Here is a 20,269-nt window from a genome sequence, read left to right as displayed (position 1 = left end):
TTTTCTTTTTCAAAAATTATATAATACCAATAAGCAGAAAATAAAACAAACTAAATGATTAAACTAAATTTTTTTTTTATATTATACATTTATAATTTTTAATAGATTAATGTGATAAGTATTTTTAACATATTTAAAACTATATGTATTTTCTTTTCAGATTGTTTTTTATCATATTTTGCTAAGAAATTTAAATTTCTTAGTCAGCCCTAATAAGATAATTTTTCTAGTCTCAAATATTCGTGTTTACTCGAAAAATATCTAAATGAAAGAAAAAGAAATTTAGCCACGTTACATTTATCGAGTAACGTATTCTAACGATAAGATGCGATAGGAAAGCGTTTTCTTAGCGTTCGAAATATATTTAGCAGGCATATATCAATCATCTTATCTATCACACGATTCAGTTACTGTTCCTTGAAATATTTTCTAACGATAAGAATGTTAAGCTATGAAAATATATAGACTGTTTTTAAATTTGCTGCACAAGATCGGAAATGGGTATTACGCAAATAAATATTTATCTAGCGCACGTTTTAGAGATTCACATTTATTTACGCAATGCGTCTCAAAACTACGGACACCTTCATTAAATACCTTAATCGATTTAGAATCGATTGTAAAACTATATTATGAACAAAATACAGCGTATATGTGTGTATTTTTACGATTGTAAAAATCGCATTGGCATGAAATACGATTATTGTATTTCTGACTCTCGATTGCGCTGCCAAAGTAATAGTTTGGCAGTGCGTGTTTGGCAAAAGGCAATGGTTAGTTCGGTATAAATTCGTACGCAAAGTAGCCGTAACGCTGCATAATTAATGTTGCTACGATTGGCGCTACAATGCTGTTGATTCGCAAAAAGTTACTAAAAATAGATTTTTCGAAATGATTTAGAAATATGTTGCGTGCAGAATTTCCTGTAAATATAGTTGAGATTAGCAACGATATTTTATAACTCAAAGAGGACATGTTGCACATAGATTTTCACAAATCTATTCTGTATATTTAAATTTAATTATTATGTCTATTTGTCTATTTTCAATTGCAATCAGAAGGAATTTAAATATTTGTATATTTGTCTCTCTATTATTTTATTCGAATAATTTTGTTTCAGTGGATCGATCAAATCTCCGAAAAAGTGTTCATATTGGGAATAGTTCTCTCTCTCTCTCTCTCTCTCTCTCTCTCTCTCTTTTTCTTTATTATTCTCGAATGATCTACTGTATCGTAATATACAAATCTTGTTTTTAAAATTCAAATATTCGTATAATTCGGATCATTCGGACATTTCATAAAACATTTAACCGAATGTAGTTTAAGTCTGTCGCGAATCTGCTAATGTCAGATTAAATCGTGCAAATTGGCCTCGAGCTTCGAGCCTCGTCATCGTGCACACACATGTAAAATAAATGACAACGTACCACCTGTAGTTCTACCCTCTCTGCAGCTATATTTAGTATTCGCCTGCCCCTTCCCAACTACGGGGAAAGCTTTTTCATAAATAACGATAACCACCCTTCTCTCCGCGCTTCCTTCAATAAGGATTTTGTCGACGATGTCTCCACGTGGTATAGATTCTATCATCGAGAAGTGAATTATGTACAAAGAGTGTTTAGAAAGAGAGTAAAGACCGATCGACCGTAAAAAAAGGAAAGGTTTTCTTTACGATGGAGTTGTATTACTGTCAAACAATTTTACACGTATATATTTTGCTCTATATTTTTCAACATAAAATCTCCATCAGAATTTTGAGACTTTTTCTAATCAGTTACTAGCTTTTATATCCTTTTGTCGAGGAACATCATCCCTAGTATATTTAGCTCGTTTTTTATATCAAAGTTTTTAATTGTTCATCGCGAAATTTTTGGGGGTGTTGACAGTTGCCAGGCGCTAGCAGTAGCGATGCGCATTGTCGAGCAAGCAAGAGGATTGCGGAGAATTCCTTTTCGGTATAAATTTGAGGATCGATTTTAGCCGCGTGTTAATGTTTCTATACAGAAATCTTGCGTGATCTTCCGATAATCGCACTTGATGGGATCAGCAATCGTGTTTCGCTCGTTTTAATTCGATATGGATTATGACTCAACGAGAAACGATAATTCCGATAATTCTGATAATTCGCAATATTTGTCCGCCTCCTCGCCAGATCTAAATTACTTGAAGTCTTCATATATTTTTTGGTGAAGTCTTTATATACGATAGTACGCGATCCGATCCGATGCACGTCCGCGCGTACGTACATCAACACAATCAACATACAATACAACATACAAATACAATCGGCTTTTGTCGGCTCCTCGCCCTCGCCCTCGCCCTCGTCCTCGTCCTCGTCCTCGTCCTCGTCCTCGTCCTCGTCCTCGTCCTCGTCCTCGTCCTCGTCCTCGTCCTCGTCCTCGTCCTCGTCCTCGTCCTCGTCCTCGTCCTCGTCCTCGTCCTCGTCCTCGTCCTCGTCCTCGTCCTCGTCCTCGTCCTCGTCCTCGTCCTCGTCCTCGTCCTCGTCCTCGTCCTCGTCCTCGCCCTCGCCCTCGCCCTCGCCCTCGCCCTCGCCCTCGCCCTCGCCTCATATCTCGTATCTCGTAGTAGAACGTAGATGCTTCAATTGTCACGCTAGTCTCGTCCACTCGTCCCTCGAGCTTCGAGAAAAGAATTATATCGATTGATGTTATTAATTCATGTATTCTTGTAATTTTGTTTTAACTGCCAACTGTCCGATCAATATTCTACATTGAAATGTTGGTTGAAACTATCGACGCTTAACGCTGAAATATACAAACAGGGTCTTTCTGTTGAGAGGACCTATTTTCCAATTTATTTTCACGCGCTATTGGTTGTATTCTCGCTCGAATCTCTCATACTTTCAAGGTGATCTCTTTTTGTGGATCAACTTTGAACTTTAAAATACAATATTATCCTACTTTATATCGTAACTTGAAATTGATTTTTTCAGGCTGTGTTCCTTGACGTTAACGCGTCTAGTTATACTTCGGCCTCTCGGCTCGGATCTGGCGTCCATTAGCATCGCGGTCAAGATGCAAAGCTCCAAGAGGACCCTGCGATCCAACGAGATGGCTATACCGACCGGAGGAATACTCGATACGGAATTGGAGTTGCAGTTTGCGCTTCAATATCCTCATTTTCTTAAGAGGGACGGCAACAAGCTCCTGATATTATTGCAGAGGCGAAAGCGATACAAGAATCGCACGATGCTCGGATACAAGACCCTCGCGGAAGGGATCATTAACATGGCGCAAGTAAGTCAGAAATTTCGATTTATTTGACCGAGAGACAGTACATAGTATAATTATTGTATAATAATAATTATTAGCATTCTCTTAAAGCTTAAGGTAATATATGATTAATTGCGATATAATTAGAAGAGATATATATCCAACTTTTGAATACAGGTGCTGCAGAAACAAATGGATCTCGAGCTGGAACTCGTATCGGACAAGGCGGAGAAATACGGCGGCCACTCGGTCGCGTTGGCGCGCGTGAGCGTTATCGCTCTGAGCTCCCAGCCGGTCGACCACGACAAAAGACTGATGAACGATCCCAACGAAAGACTCTGCCCGGAATTCAGTGACGAAGAGGAGGAATTTAGTTCGGAAGGCGAGGCGGAGGGCAGCGACAGCGAGCCTACGTTGGAGGTACACAGGCGAAAGAGTCGCGGAAAAATTCCAACGAATGCCAGGGTGCGTGGGTACAGTATTTCAGACTTGAGTTTCCTCGCCCATCATTGCGATTATACCAGGATTATGATGATGTTATCGTGTTTTGCAGCAAAGAAATTTGAAGCAAAAGTTTATAGCACTGCTGAAGCGATTTAGGGTATCCGAGGAGTTGGAGCACGATCAAGAAGAAATCGGGCAAAAACTTTCAGGTGTGTGTGTGTGTGTGTTCATATAATATATATATATATATTATATGAAACAAAAAAAATTATATAAGAGATCCAAGATTTTTAAGACTTTTATATATTCGAGTGTACAATATGCTAAAAAAATTTTTTTTTTTTAATGTTAAATGAAAATCAAGCCTGAAATAAATGAATCTATTTGAATGATTCATTGCTTTGTTAAAGGCGGTGATATGGAGATAGAAGAATTGTTCGATGAACTAGAGGACTTATCGGATAGTGGACCGGAATTGGATACCATGTCTGTTAGTAGTACACCAAAGCCGTCGCTAAGACCATTTTTCAGTTCCAGTCGATCCCTCCTCGCGCCACCTCATTCTGGTAAGTCATCGCGCATAACGATTATTCGCGTATCCTAACAAAATGTGCGATATGTGTGACACATGGCAAAGGTATTTTATCGATTCGTTCTTGAAATTAATTTCTTGCCGATGTTGCGACTTAATACTGAAGCATAACGCAGCGTATTAAAAGCTGGTGCTGTTTAAACAAATGTTATACTATTCAGTCATATATAACGTTATACGGTAAGGATTGAAAGATACAGTACATTTAAAACACGTCGTATTTGACTCGCTTTCGCTCTAGACTATCAATTACACCCATTAAAGTTTCATCTTTCGCGGTTAAACGTCATTTTATTGGAATTTTAAAGGAAAATATATTTCTAGTTCCAAGTTACCCTTTTAGTTTCTCACAAATTTTTTCTCCAAAGATGATATTTTACAATATGTTGCGCGTTATAAAGAAAATCAACGCGGAAAAAAATTTAGTATTATATTTGATAATGTTTGCAAAATAAAAAATATTTTTTTGTTTAAAAAGATTTCTAAAAAGATTTTAAATTCTATGTCTCTTCTTTATGATACGTTTTAAAGAAAAGAACTATAAATATTATATTTATATTTATTGTAAAAAGTATAATAATGTATATACTTGTCTTTTGCATGCAAATATCAAGATAAAAATGAAAATTGTTTGAGATTAGCGTTCCCGCATTCTTAGTTTATAAATTCGAAACATTTTGAGAAGAATGATAATCTATATTCTATAATTTTGATAAAAATTGCACACATATATATAAATATATTATGCCTAAAAGGGGATTTTAACACATAATTCCATAAAAATGAACGATTTATAACTGCCAAAGATGCATTTCTTATTCACCACTTGACTAGGCTGTTGATGTCTTGGCGAAGCAGCATGATGTGGCTGTTGCAATCTGAATACCTTTTACAGGTTCGTCTAAAGTTTTTATCAACAAATTATTCAAAACGTAAATTTTGAATCAAAAGAATTAACAATTAAGTGTTTGCATATGTATATATGTATTGATTTGTATTAGCATAAAGCGCATTACAAGCCGTTTCTTTAAGACTTAAGTAAAGAGGTAAAAGTTTTTTTGTCGTATTTCTTACCGCTCAATGAGATCTTTTATACGACAGGTAGAATCAGTATGTAATTCCCATGAAAAAAGAATGATAGGGTTTTAAAATTTTTTTTCCTCTTTATTTATATGATCGTACAATTCTTTTGGATAAAAAAAGAGAGTGCAAAAACTTTTTATTTAAATTTTTAAAGAATACATAATTTTATATATAGATAATATTGAATTTTTGTTGTTAAAGATATATTTTAGAAAAGATGGGAAAGCTAAATGGACAAACACAATTAATAATCGAGCTTAATCGAGATTAAGAGACTCCAAATTACAGCCATTGGATTATGACGTGAAAAACGAAAAATCTGAATAAATTTTTTCTTGCAATATATATTAAGCCAAATTTGTTTCTTTTGTATGCCATATTTTATCTTAAATAAAAGAAATTTATTAAATATGCCAAAGAGATTTTTTTTGATTTGTGAATTAATAAAAGCGTAAATTTTGAAAGATCAACTTGAAGCTATAAAAATAAAATTTATTTTTGCTGGAAATATAAAATATGTACATTAAAAAAATGTATGTAGATTTATTTATAAAGAGTAACCAGAATGAAAGTTTTCAACATATTTCAACAAGCTATACTATTAAATACAAGCGGTGGCATGCGAAGAAACCAATTTATTTAGATATATAATGCACGAAAGAGATCCGTATGAGTTTTTGAGACATCATATAATTTAATACAGCTGGAACGAACAATTAAAGGCCCTAAAATCGTCAATTTGTCTAAGAATTATGCTTTAAAAGAAATACATAGCTTACTCAGATACAGATCTTGTGAATTAAGTGAAAGTCTGGTGGGTTGGCTTTGCACTGTTGCATGTTACGATTCGATAGTAGTAACCAGCGAGGACACTGGAACTATCTCGACGACTACCACGTATCAGCAGCCAGCGGGTCAGCCGGCTAAAGAGAAACAACGTATCGGACACACAACTCCAGGTATGTAAATGTCGATTAATTCCCTGAAACCCTATGAAGACGAAAAATAGTTGGAACGTTCTAAGGACTCCGCTTCTTACCAAACAGCACGTATCTTGCGTTTGTGAATAAAGCATGCAACGTAAGATATCATTGAAGATAATGTAATAATCCGCCAATGTTTCTTTGAGTAAGATATTTTATAGTCGTTATATTTGAATCCTTATTTCTCCATGTTACAAATTGGTACGAGATACGTCTGAGTTGAAAAAAATACGATTTCTTTCAAAAAATATAAATAATATACATACATATATATATTATTCACATTTTATATTTGTAATAAAATATCAAAGAAAAATTGAGAGAAAGAAAGAAATTTAGCAACGACAATTTTGTAGATTAGAGAAGAAACTCCAGCGCATGAATGACCTTGCTAATCGACAGAAGCTTGGTGTTTCAATCACATTTGGTAATTAAGTGGCTTCGCGATTTACATTTACACAAGCAATGTAATTTGCGTGTGTATATATATATATATATAAACATTTTAATTTTTTTCCTTTAATAATGCAACATGTTTTTCTAATGTAGCCAAATGCAAGAATAATCGAAGTGGCACGTTTCTGTATCTAAAAAAAAAAAAAAAAATCAATCAAGCACTTTGTGGTTTCATCAATTTCTATAACTCTCTTACATGTATACCTATACATTTAGCATGTCTTTTTTCTCGGTTTTGTATCTTCTATTATTCTTACTTCTCTCTGAAAAAAAAAAAAAGAAATATAAAAAAATATTCTTTCGCCATAAGGCTACGAATACATACTGATGTATAGTTAAGTTATTTTCAGTGTAAATAAATGTTTGTGCTGGCATTTAATTTTCTTGCAGTTATTCCTATTATACGAATTTTTCCGAATACACTTTAAAAGATGCGCCGTGTAATGTGTGTATCCATAATGTAATGCGAGAGCCTGTGTGCGTTTCCCTCCACATACTACCCTGCTGTGTGTCTCTTTTGCGGCTCCTTGTATGTAATCTTATTAGACTTCGATCTGTGATCTCCGGCCTGTGTATCTCTCTATCTACTCGTATACGTACGTATCCTTTACTCTGTCAATCTTAGTCATGTATACTCTGCTTTTTCTAATAACGCTGCGAATTGCACATCATTTCACATGTTATTTGCCATAATATCCTGTAGCAAATATCACATACGATTGCGCGATCTCAAAAAGTTTAGCGTTGATTCAAATTTGACATGCGTGTGCAAAACCGTTGCCATTTATCGCGAGTATTCAGACGCCACGTGTATTCCTTCGCATCTAGAGTTAAATACCTTTTGTGTTGAATCTAGAATCTAAATTGTCTCTGATATGCGTATGGAAAGTTAAATATAAATATGTAGATATACATAGCATATGTGAAAAAAATAAGATACAATTTTTAAAAAATAATTGAGAGGAAAATATATTTTTTTTGGTATTTTAATTAACAAAGAAAGATCATATAATTCACGAGTATCTATTTATAATGTATTCAATATGAAAGTGTTTAATTTCAGGTACGAAGATGTGGCGCCTAGTGCACTTTTCGAGCAGTTTTTTAGCACATTAGTCGTGCTCCTCTTCACTTTACATTTTCTTATCCCACTTGAATATTTATGCAGAGTCTTCCAAAACCACCGATACTCCGATTTTAATAATAAAAGAACGATGTTCTCAATGTTTAGATATCAATAATGTTATATTAAATGAAAATTAACTGATTGTGACAATGGAGAGTTTTGAGGAAATTTTAACGAATAAAATATCTTATTCTTTGATTATACAATTCGAGATATTGTCTAATTTTAATTTTAAACTTAGTGTTTAATATTAGAATATTACAAACTCGTTTCCAATAGTTGAGGAAAAGGCTTCCAAATGTATCGGTGATTTTAAGACGCACTCTCTATATTTGAGAATCACATTACATAACATTCCGATAGAGAATAACGAAATCTTCTTGCAGAGCGTGGAGTGGATAGACAGAGCGATGACAGTTCTCGAAGAGCTGACAGCGATTCCCATCCTGAGAACTGGACGGATCACGAAGCAAACGATCCGCCGAATTACATAGCGGGTTCGCCGCCGAAATCCGAGCAGCCTAACAAGAGCGAGAGTTCCGAAAGAAAAAGCAGACTTTTCGCGCGCGACAGAGGAACGCCGGGTAGTAATAAATCCAAGAAGCACAGTCTGAGCGTTGATCTGAAACCCTCGGCCGATTTAAATAATACAGAGGTAATTACGGATAATAATTAGCTTTTTGTGCGTCGTCGTATCGCATGATGTTAGACACATTCTCGGGGTGTTCATTCGACATCGTTAATTTCTCGCATCCGCTTCCTCCTTCTTAAGCCTATTAATCGCCGAATGTGCGCCGCATTCACAGATGTCTATACTAAACTAGATTGCTAACTTGTCACGATAACAATGGTATGGCTTGCGTCCGATAGGATTCCCAATGTATGAGAAAAAATGGCCGCCGCCGCCGCCACATAAGAAAAAAAAAAGAAAGATTTTCTTAAAACTCACACGAATGATTCGCTTCACACACACACACAGGACCGCCGCCATTTTTTCTCATACAACCGGAAATCTCATGCGACGCAAGTCCGAAGGCCCAGTTAGACATCTGTTGCCGCATTATATATAGATATTTATACAATGTGTGATTGTTGATTGAAAGATCCAAAATCTGATATCATTTCAAAATTATGTTTATTATTTTCAGCCGAGAAAAGCTTTAGTCGAACAACTAAGTCGTGTATTACCAGATGATAGTTTACCGGAAGCTGTATCCCTCGTATCGATAGCAGATCCGGGTGGTGCGGTCCTTGCCGCGAGACTACAAGAGAGAAACCACAAAGTTCTGACGACCGTCTCCCCGGCTGACATTCGCGCAACATTCACGTGTTTGGTCACGCGAATACAAAAATTGTAATTCTAAAATATGAATATGTAATTACAAAATATGAATCTTTTTCTTGTACTATATATTAAAATGAATTCTTTTTGTGTGCATCACAATTCATAATTGATAACATAAAATGTATGAAAAATTTTTATACATTAAACATATATATACATATAGAGTATTCATCTTACTAAAGAATATCTAAAAAAAAAATTTTAATCCGTATCTTTATATATTCAGTTGCAACAGTTCTGCGAAACCACCCGCGCCCGTCAAGGTAGTCATCGCTGGAGGAGATAGTTTCATAAACGCAGTTCTTCGTCACTACGTCGACTTGCTGAGCTTCAGATCGCCGGATTGGCAGAACTACATGAAATTTTTAGTGGTGCCGCTCGGTTCGAATACGTTAACGAGATATCTCAGCTCCATCGATTCCAAGTATTCGATGCTCTTCGGAGACGAGTGGAAAGAGCTTTTGGAAAGGGAAGGTGGCGGTTCGATTGAAGGCGCAGCGCGAGTATCGGAATATCTGGCCACAGCGAATACAGTTTTATTGTTACCTATAGCAGAAGCTATGGTTACATACAGGTAATTGATACAAAAATTTCTTTTAAAATCAATATTGAACAATGGCGTCGAAAAGAGATGGATTTATTCGCAGAGAAACAGACGACAGCAGTCAAATCTTCATTCCCTTTATAAATGACGTTCGCGTGGGTTGTCCGGATAGCAGTTCTTCCGCATCGGTCGATCTGGAGGAGAGTAATGTCAGTATGTCCGGTTCTCCGCCTTCCTTACCTCCTCCGACTTTGCCGGTTCCACCTCCGGGGAAATTAACACCACCCAGTAGTCCTAACGTAGGCCAACCGAGAGAAGGATGGGAACCAGTCGAGCTTCAGCTGGATTATTGGGGTAAACAGACTCAAGGCGAAAAGGGAAAGACTGACAGCGATTCCCATCCTGAGAACTGGACGGATCACGAAGCAAACGATCCGCCGAATTACATAGCGGGTTCGCCGCCGAAATCCGAGCAGCCTAACAAGAGCGAGAGTTCCGAAAGAAAAAGCAGACTTTTCGCGCGCGACAGAGGAACGCCGGGTAGTAATAAATCCAAGAAGCACAGTCTGAGCGTTGATCTGAAACCCTCGGCCGATTTAAATAATACAGAGGTAATTACGGATAATAATTAGCTTTTTGTGCGTCGTCGTATCGCATGATGTTAGACACATTCTCGGGGTGTTCATTCGACATCGTTAATTTCTCGCATCCGCTTCCTCCTTCTTAAGCCTATTAATCGCCGAATGTGCGCCGCATTCACAGATGTCTATACTAAACTAGATTGCTAACTTGTCACGATAACAATGGTATGGCTTGCGTCCGATAGGATTCCCAATGTATGAGAAAAAATGGCCGCCGCCGCCGCCACATAAGAAAAAAAAAAGAAAGATTTTCTTAAAACTCACACGAATGATTCGCTTCACACACACACACAGGACCGCCGCCATTTTTTCTCATACAACCGGAAATCTCATGCGACGCAAGTCCGAAGGCCCAGTTAGACATCTGTTGCCGCATTATATATAGATATTTATACAATGTGTGATTGTTGATTGAAAGATCCAAAATCTGATATCATTTCAAAATTATGTTTATTATTTTCAGCCGAGAAAAGCTTTAGTCGAACAACTAAGTCGTGTATTACCAGATGATAGTTTACCGGAAGCTGTATCCCTCGTATCGATAGCAGATCCGGGTGGTGCGGTCCTTGCCGCGAGACTACAAGAGAGAAACCACAAAGTTCTGACGACCGTCTCCCCGGCTGACATTCGCGCAACATTCACGTGTTTGGTCACGCGAATACAAAAATTGTAATTCTAAAATATGAATATGTAATTACAAAATATGAATCTTTTTCTTGTACTATATATTAAAATGAATTCTTTTTGTGTGCATCACAATTCATAATTGATAACATAAAATGTATGAAAAATTTTTATACATTAAACATATATATACATATAGAGTATTCATCTTACTAAAGAATATCTAAAAAAAAAATTTTAATCCGTATCTTTATATATTCAGTTGCAACAGTTCTGCGAAACCACCCGCGCCCGTCAAGGTAGTCATCGCTGGAGGAGATAGTTTCATAAACGCAGTTCTTCGTCACTACGTCGACTTGCTGAGCTTCAGATCGCCGGATTGGCAGAACTACATGAAATTTTTAGTGGTGCCGCTCGGTTCGAATACGTTAACGAGATATCTCAGCTCCATCGATTCCAAGTATTCGATGCTCTTCGGAGACGAGTGGAAAGAGCTTTTGGAAAGGGAAGGTGGCGGTTCGATTGAAGGCGCAGCGCGAGTATCGGAATATCTGGCCACAGCGAATACAGTTTTATTGTTACCTATAGCAGAAGCTATGGTTACATACAGGTAATTGATACAAAAATTTCTTTTAAAATCAATATTGAACAATGGCGTCGAAAAGAGATGGATTGCAGAGCAGAGAAACAGACGACAGCAGTCAAATCTTCATTCCCTTTATAAATGACGTTCGCGTGGGTTGTCCGGATAGCAGTTCTTTCGGTCGATCACAAGCTTTCAAGCTTTCAGAGCGTTGCATGTGCAAAGACTTCCTTCATTGGGCGAAGCTCCGGGACATCACTTATGTATGAATTACACTAAAGAAACAAAAAGGAAAGAGCACGTTACGTCAAGCTTTCAGAGCGTTGCATGTGCAAAGACTTCCTTCATTGGGCGAAGCTCCGGGACATCACTTATGTATGAATTACACTACAAAAGAGAAGAAACAAAAAAGTAAGAATGTTAATCTATGTATTTCAGAAAGAATAATATTAATTTTTTCTTGCTACAATTAGAATATATGTAAGATTTAAGAGTAGAGACTTACTGGAAATGTTCTGTTCCAGTAATGAGATTGGGTAAAAAAAAAGAAAAAGAGAAAGAAAACGAGCCAAAGAGTCAAACAGTGGATGGTGTAACGCGTCTTATATGTTCTGCGAAAACACACAACATTCCATTAAGAGGTAAAAAATTCTTATATTGATTAAATTTTCAGAATCTTAAGTTATGTAGAATCTTCTCAAACACTTACATGTTATGGTGTAATGAACATCTGGATCTGAGAATCATTCTTTGCCTCCTCGCTCCTTTTTTATTATTATAAGTATGATTAATCTAGACTTCATTTTACATTAATCGCTTATGGTAATTATTCTTGCTACAGTAAGCATTGATGGTACCGAGTGGTATGGTGTAAAATTCTTCCAACTATCAGCGCAATGGCAAACACACATCAAGACATTTCCAATAGCGTTATTGGAATATAATCCACAACAACAGACTTCAAATGCTATATAAATCTAGATTTCCGTCATTATAATGTGAAGGCTTTTAGCAATTTACTTACATATTTTGTATTATCAATGATACACTAATTGACTCGTTTTATATGCAAATCCGATAACCATCAACTTCTTAAGACTGCCTAGTAAGAATTAGATTTTAGCGGATATTGCAAATTCCGATATATTCGAGATACATATATTACATTTATTCCATTATTTGGTAATAGCGATAGAAGATATTTAAACACCTGGAACATTCTTATGTCATACAAAATGTATAGTTATGTGTGATAAGCATACATTATGTCCACAAGGGATTCATATGATGCATGTACGTCTTGAAATTATATTATAAAATATAATTGATATGCTTGTCTTGTGTAGATAACTCGATGAATATATAATTTTATCACATCGACACAAATTCGTTTGTCGATATATCATAAGCAATTAAAAGAATATGTCCATTTGTATAGAGATTTTGTTGGTTATGGGAGTGCTATTATACATATACTGAAATTTTCGATTAATGACGTATTTTTATGACAATACGTTACTCAATTCAATACTGAGATATCTTTAAGTAGCAAGATTGGGAGATATCGCAAATTTAAGTTTTATTTAATGAAAATATGGTTTCAAAGATAATCAAGTTATTATTTTCACTTTTATTTAATATTAATGTTTACTAATTTTTGTTAGTGCCTTGAATTATTTTATTATTGTCAGCTTGAGTAAATTAAAAAATAATGAATTGATAATATCTCAAATTCTCTCTTATTTAAAGATATTTTAATTTTCATATTAGGAAGTAACAATGTGTTAAAGCAATTTTATCGCTCTTTTTCCAGATATGCAATTGTTGTTTGTCCTCGAACAAAGAACAATTTTATTACAAAATTAATTCAGTAATTTTTTAATTTGAGTTATATGTTACGCGTATATACATATACGAAGGTATGGGACGTGCAATCAATTAATCAAAAATAATCAAATAATCAATTGTTACAATTCAATATTTTGATAATTAGGCGAGATATCGAAAAAATTTTTAAAAATGGTTTGATGGCATAAAAGAAAAAGAAGAATTTTATTTTTTAAAGAAATTAATTTGTTAGCTCTCAAAGTACTTTGAGTTCTTTTATCAAATGACAAATATATTTTTCTTTCTTTCCATCCCCTTTCTGTTCTCTCTTGTACAATTGATGTCAAGATAAAGAAAAATATGGTTTCTTTTCGAATAATCTCTCTTGAAATATTCTTGACTTTAAAAATCTTTCTGATAAATAATGTAAACAAATTAATGTTGCCTGTAAATGCCTATAAATTTTATAATTTTATTTCAGAGAAACAGTCACAACAGTATCACAAATGATATATCTTTTATTCCAATTAAGATTCTTTATTGTTTTAAAACTAGTTACTGAGATAGCAATTTGTAACAAATTACAAGGCACATTGTGTATATACATCATTGTTTTATTATAAATTCCGGATTTCGGTATTTATAAAATGACGAAATTCGGAGATTCTACTGCCATAGAATGCTAAAACTGATTCTATTTTCTTCTATTGTAATTTTTGATCTCTCACTATAATTATCTCGAATTATGACGTCAGAGAGAGAAACAAGAGCTCGTATAAATACGGTTTTTTTAAATTAATGATAATTATTTAATGCTAATTGACTTGCATTTTGTTTGTGATAAGTAAATATGAAGAGTAAAATAAGTTTAATGCAATTTTGCGAAAACGTATGCAAAAACAGAAGACGAAAGAACAGTTTTGTAACAATGTTGGAATTTTTTTATCGGAAAAGGAAATTCGGAAATCTATTATACTGGAATCCGAAATTTGAGGTATAAAACTTGAGGTATAAAACACGCTATAACGTTAGAAAGATGTACAGATATTCTAGAAGAAACGTTATTACTGAAGAGGTCTGTGATACAGGCAAACAATTTTTTAGCGCACAAAATTAGTAAGATAATACTACATGTGCGCGATATATGAGAATAAAAGTTTAATGGATACACAAAAATTATAAAGATAATAATGAAATAAGTAACAAAAATATTCTTAAATATTTTTATTCTTGCTCATTGCCAGTGAATGATCGCGCGCATTTGGCTTTCCCTGAAATATTTTTGCACCTTATTTGATAAGGTATCTTTTGTTAATACAAGAGAGAAATACTCTCTTTTAAAAATTTATCGATTAAAAATACATTTTTATTTTCTTACTTCAAGATTTAGTTTAATTTTCTCCATTGTACTCGCATTAATATATCAGTTTTACATGAATTTTGCTTCCTTAAAAGACGAGGACATTGTGATTTCTCTATGGCAGATTAACATAAATAAGAATTTATACATATAGTATATACATATATTTATTTTATATAGTAGAAAATTTCTTCCGTTTATTCAAAAATTTATTTAATATTTATTGCGTGTTATTTGTTTATTTGTGATTCTTATACTGGTAAGATATTCATATCAGAAAGATGACAAAATATCTTGAATTAAAGTAATGCAAATATCATTGCAGAGCAAGCAAAGAGTTTCTTTAATTCTTTCGAAAGAAACATCATGATTGGAACTATGTGGTGTGATACAATATCTTATAAATACTATATCTTATCGCATCAAGTGTGCAGATATATATACACATTTATACAATGTATTTGTGTCTGGTTTAAATGTATTAATATGTAATTATTTTTCTTTCTCTAACTGATATAGAGATTTGAAAAATTTTAGATAAAAGTTATTTTATGTTAAAGTGTCTATTTATACTTTTGAAAAATTGAAATAATTTATTTAGAGTTTTTTACACAAAACACGTTTAATGACAAGCAAGTTTTTCATGTCTCTAGTAATTACAGAAAAATAATTACGCGTTAAAGCGCTTAAACTTAATGCATTGTACATAATTGTTCTCCGAAAGAATTAAGAGAGAGTTTATTGTTAATAACATAGTCGTGATATAGTGACGATGTTTCTGACTTTTTTCCTTTTTTGATTTGATAAAAAAAAGCGACAGTATAGTAGATAATACTGTTTGTAGCGACATAGCTGTCGCGTTGACTGCCTAATGCCAAATTAAAAGAACAGAAACACCTACTTGATTCGTGTCCGGATGTTAAAAAAAGAAAAGAAAATACTCTCTCTTTATAATGACGTCCTCTAGATGTGCGATTAAAACGATGGCACCGATGTGATGATCGTATCTCTTGCCAAAGTATATACATTAGCAAAATGTCTCTATGTTTGCGCTCCTCTTTGCTAGTCTGCACAATTAGCTGTTAGCGTATTTCGAGTGATATGACATAGTCGTATATTTAACATATTTTCTGGCTGATGAGATAAAAAAAATAGTGCCGTTCATCTCCAGGACCACCGAGTAAAATAATAATCTCTGATACATTGATAGGATAATGTATCCATGAGGTAACATGTGGCCATAACAATATAGTCTTTGAGAATAAAACTTGCTTGGCTATATCGATAATTGACTACAAAAATACGCAACATTAATGGGATTTGTCGAAAAACGAATTATACTTTCGTAAGAAAGAAGGGAACGATAAAAAAACCGTTGTATTGCGTATCACGTGTATCTTCGAACGGAAAATACACTTATTGCACCGAGCTTGCTGGCTGGAAGGAAGTCAGCAATTATACATATATATATATGTATATGATCCATCTTGTATATTCTTGAGTTTCCAAAAACAAAACACTGCATATCGATAGACTCGAGATTTTTTTATTAATTTATTTCTTTCAAAGTCTCTTGTAATGTATTCGTTTTATGACATCTTTTCGTGACGTTCTTTACTTAATCACACTTAATGACATGTAATTTTTTTTACATCCTCTGAGAGGATGCCAAATCGGTTTGGTGCAGTTAACGTATCCAGTATGTTTAGAGGACATAGCGTTTAGATAAATCAAGCGAAATTAGATTGTAGAAATAAATCTGCAAGATCAGTAGTGTAAGATCAAGAATTCTCTCGTCGACTTCTCTTGATTCATTTATTTTTGTGGAGCACAGGTTGAGCATTTACAGGGAAAGGAATCATCGGTCTTAATCGATCGCTCTCTATATATGAGCGTTTTACGCTTCCAAACTTTGTAAATGCGATACCAAAGATATATTTAGACTTTTAGGGAATGTGATCCGAATCTATATATATGTGTATGTATGTATGTATGTATATGTATATATGTATATATAGTCGCAAAAATTCTGTATACTCAGAGATTAGTATTGTTTCCTTTTTTATATGAATTATAATGGTTCCTTCCTCTATCGATTTTATTATACAATTATACGTTTTTCCTTAGGTATCGATCGATATTGAATCGTATCATTTATATGTATATGAAGATAAATTTTAAGATTGTATCGCTAAGATATTAGAATGATAACAATCACGTGCTCACGATCAGACAGCAAAAAAAAATAAAGAATTTGATTCAATGAAGGTGTATACGCTTCTTTATGCTAAGGAAGTATAGCGTGTATAGTGTAATATGTACATATATATATATATTACACTAGATTTCACATTCTAGTCAAAATATGAGAATGAATGTTTCAATCGATGCGCGTTGAATATACAGGATATGGAGTGAAAAATATCGCTTTATCTGTTTCGTTATTTACGAATGCGTGTCTTATCATTAGGCGTTAACGCCTTTTTTAAATCGAATACGCTGTACGATCGTCAGCACATAATTGTATCGTAGCTTCGTCGCGAAAAATTCTCACTGTCATTTTGCATACAGCGAGTTTTATTGCGTACGGACAGACCGGCTCAAAGCTTACAATAATTACAAGAAGTAATATATATTAAAGTTCTTTAGTAAAAAATAAAGAAAGGATTATTAGATGACGTTCGACTTTCAGAATCCTAAACATCTTTATCGTGCTTATTATACGCAACGTCTTATATATATATATATATACATTACATAAATTATTGTCGCGATACTTGCAAAGAATTGAAGAATCGATGAGATTTGTAAAGCGAAAGAAAACTCACAATCAGTTTAACGTAAAATAGATAAAGCAACAAAATTGGAAATTAAATTTTTGTATCCACAAAGTCGTTTCTCTTGTTCTGTTCAAGAGCTATGCGCGAATAATGTTCGATCAATCTAATCTAAAGGTGAACATTATAAACGTGTGTGGAAATCTATTTCATTGCACCAAGCAACTATCTGTGTGTGAATATCGAGTATTAATATATGGACACGTGTAAAATAAAAGAGAAATGAAACAAAAAAAGTAACATGTTGAAATAATTTGATGTTTGATGAAAGAGTCAAATACACTGTTTACTGTTAAGAGAAGGCTTTTCAAATGTTTATACTGGTATGCTCTGCTCAGTAGTATACAGCTTATAAACGTAGAATATGTGTATGAGAGAAGTGTGCGTGTCTCTCAACACTTCACAATAAATTTATCTACCATGTTAGTGTACATGTAAAATATTTATATTATATCATTTTGGAGTATTCGCGATTTATGTAAGGTGTAATAAGTTCAGAGTGAATGTATAGGAAAGGCAGAGAGAGAGAGAGAGAGAGAGAGAAAGAAAGAGAGAGAGAGAGAAAGAACGATATCTATAAACTTGATATAAATGTATTATTAGGCAAATTGAGAATTAGATAAATAGATAATTATTCATCGTTCAATGTAAAGAAATGTTGAAGCGTTTAGCATTGCAGCTTTTCGAAATTAGACATTTGATTTAACAAGATCAAAAAGCGCAAATTACGAGAAAGGCTGAAATAAATTTGTATAAATCGTAGCTTTTTTTATCTGCTTTTTTATCCACAAAATCCCACATTGTTCGACAGGATAAATATTAAACGTATATTGTATATTATATATTGCTGCAGATTTTTTTCTTGCGCATTTGGTAAAGTTTTTAAACAAGAAATTGAATATCTTTTTAGATGTGGATAAGAGAGTTATAAGACTTTAGACTCGAAATAAAAAATATTTCACTTTTCCATATAATTTTACCTTGATACTTTCATATGCAGAATAATCAGATGAATCAATTTGTGTAAAAAGAATTTTATATTTTCCTATTAAAAAAAAAGATTATATTGCAATCTCGGAATTTCTTTGCAGAATAAAACAATAAAATAGTTTCCATTATTTTCAAATATTAAAATTACGTGAAATATCATATATGTTGGGTTGAACGGAAAGTTCGTGCCGTTTTTTCGGTCTTCATCTGTTAGTAAAAAACGGAACGAACTTTCCGTTCAACCCAATACATAATATATTGAACTGTCAATTTCAGAATTTAAAAATATATTTCAATAAATAATATTTTTATTCCACATTTTATAATATGTTAAAAATGTAGATAAAAACTCTGTCAGAAGTATTATTTTATTTAATAATTACGATTTCCATACAATCTCAAGTGCTATTTAGCATATCAATAATAGCAATTTTTTCCGATTGAGATAATGTGATGCTTATTAAATGTAAGATGGATCGATATGCAATCACAACTTAATCAGATTGGCAAAAATAGGTTCTTACACCAAGTGGAGTACATAAGTAAAATATTAAATATACCAAATAAAAAGAAAGAATGATATAATAACAACGAAGTAAAAATGTACATTGCTGGCATATACAATTTTTTTACAATTCTAAAACATAGATATAAAGTTATTTGTTAGCACAATTATGTGTCATATTAGAGAGATGTATATATGTATATGTACACATATACTGATATATTCTATAAGGAAGGGAGAGCTTCCAGATTTAATCGTTGCATATTAATTTCACAGTGTGTAAATAAACTTTTTTTCTCATAGACACGATACAGAAAAATTGTATGAGTAGCGCTCGTGTTCTCTTATTCGAACATAGCACCAATTGTATCCAATACATGTCACCCTCTCTTTACATGTAGCATGCAATGTATACTTTACAAAATACATTATATACGAGTGATTTAATATCAATTTTATACACGTTATACAAATTCATTGTTTCTTCAGGGTTAAAAAAATTTAATGCAATTAATAAATAACATAAATATGCGTGGGCATGTATAACAAACATTAATAATAACTAACGTCCTAATAATATAAATATTGCATTTTACATACATAGCATATGCATATAAATTATTTTTTTACATTATAATTAGCACATAACAAAAAAAATCTCTTGTACATGTATCTTTATATGATTCTTTAAACAATTTTACAGAAGTGAACAGAATATGTAGGGCATTGATTTAAAACATATTATTATATAGTTGTTACATATTCTGTATTCTTCTCTTATTTATCTTCTTGCAAAATTATGTGGAAACTATAGAACTCGCGATGTGATAACGGAAGACATTATTCTCTTATATTTTATATATCGCATTACATTAGTATAAATTCCTGCAAGGACATTTTTTTTTTTTTGATACTATCCAAATAATATAAACGTTTAAGGGACGCCACATATTAAAAGTGCTTATATAGAAAACATCCCAATCTTCTCGATATCTTTTAATTACTTGTATTGTCTGGATGCATATATCTGAAGCGTGTTTAAAGAAAGAAAGAAAGGTCTATTTATATATCATATATCACATATATATATATATAT

At 33.4% G+C, this 20,269-nt stretch overlaps 1 protein-coding gene across 3 annotated transcripts in view; it reads left to right on the top strand.

The window, feature by feature from the left end:
• Positions 1–18,438, top strand: part of LOC115233416 (phosphofurin acidic cluster sorting protein 2) — a 19,805-nt gene extending 1,367 nt beyond the window's left edge. The window contains exons 2-13 of one of the 3 annotated variants that reach the window (XM_029803814.1): positions 2,954–3,257; positions 3,411–3,698; positions 3,787–3,886; positions 4,088–4,243; positions 6,210–6,311; positions 8,304–8,572; positions 9,066–9,271; positions 9,489–9,836; positions 9,910–10,184; positions 11,946–12,065; positions 12,179–12,295; positions 12,496–18,438. In XM_029803814.1, the coding sequence (XP_029659674.1) occupies positions 2,954–3,257; positions 3,411–3,698; positions 3,787–3,886; positions 4,088–4,243; positions 6,210–6,311; positions 8,304–8,572; positions 9,066–9,271; positions 9,489–9,836; positions 9,910–10,184; positions 11,946–12,065; positions 12,179–12,295; positions 12,496–12,629 (2,419 nt within the window). In that variant the 3' untranslated portion in view covers positions 12,630–18,438. Of the gene's footprint in view, positions 1–2,953; positions 3,258–3,410; positions 3,699–3,786; positions 3,887–4,087; positions 4,244–6,206; positions 6,312–8,303; positions 8,573–9,065; positions 9,272–9,488; positions 9,837–9,909; positions 10,185–11,945; positions 12,066–12,178; positions 12,296–12,495 lie in introns of all 3 variants that reach the window. The other 2 variants (XM_029803813.1, XM_029803815.1) reach the window with 2 other exon arrangements.
• Positions 18,439–20,269: the final 1,831 nt, after the last annotated feature.

This window comes from Formica exsecta, unplaced genomic scaffold (assembly GCF_003651465.1).
Source record: "Formica exsecta isolate Colony F162 unplaced genomic scaffold, ASM365146v1 scaffold175, whole genome shotgun sequence".
NCBI classification, from domain to species: Eukaryota; Metazoa; Arthropoda; class Insecta; order Hymenoptera; family Formicidae; genus Formica; species Formica exsecta.
Note: the sequence above shows the minus strand (reverse complement) of the source record. Positions and strands in the feature narration are given on the sequence as shown.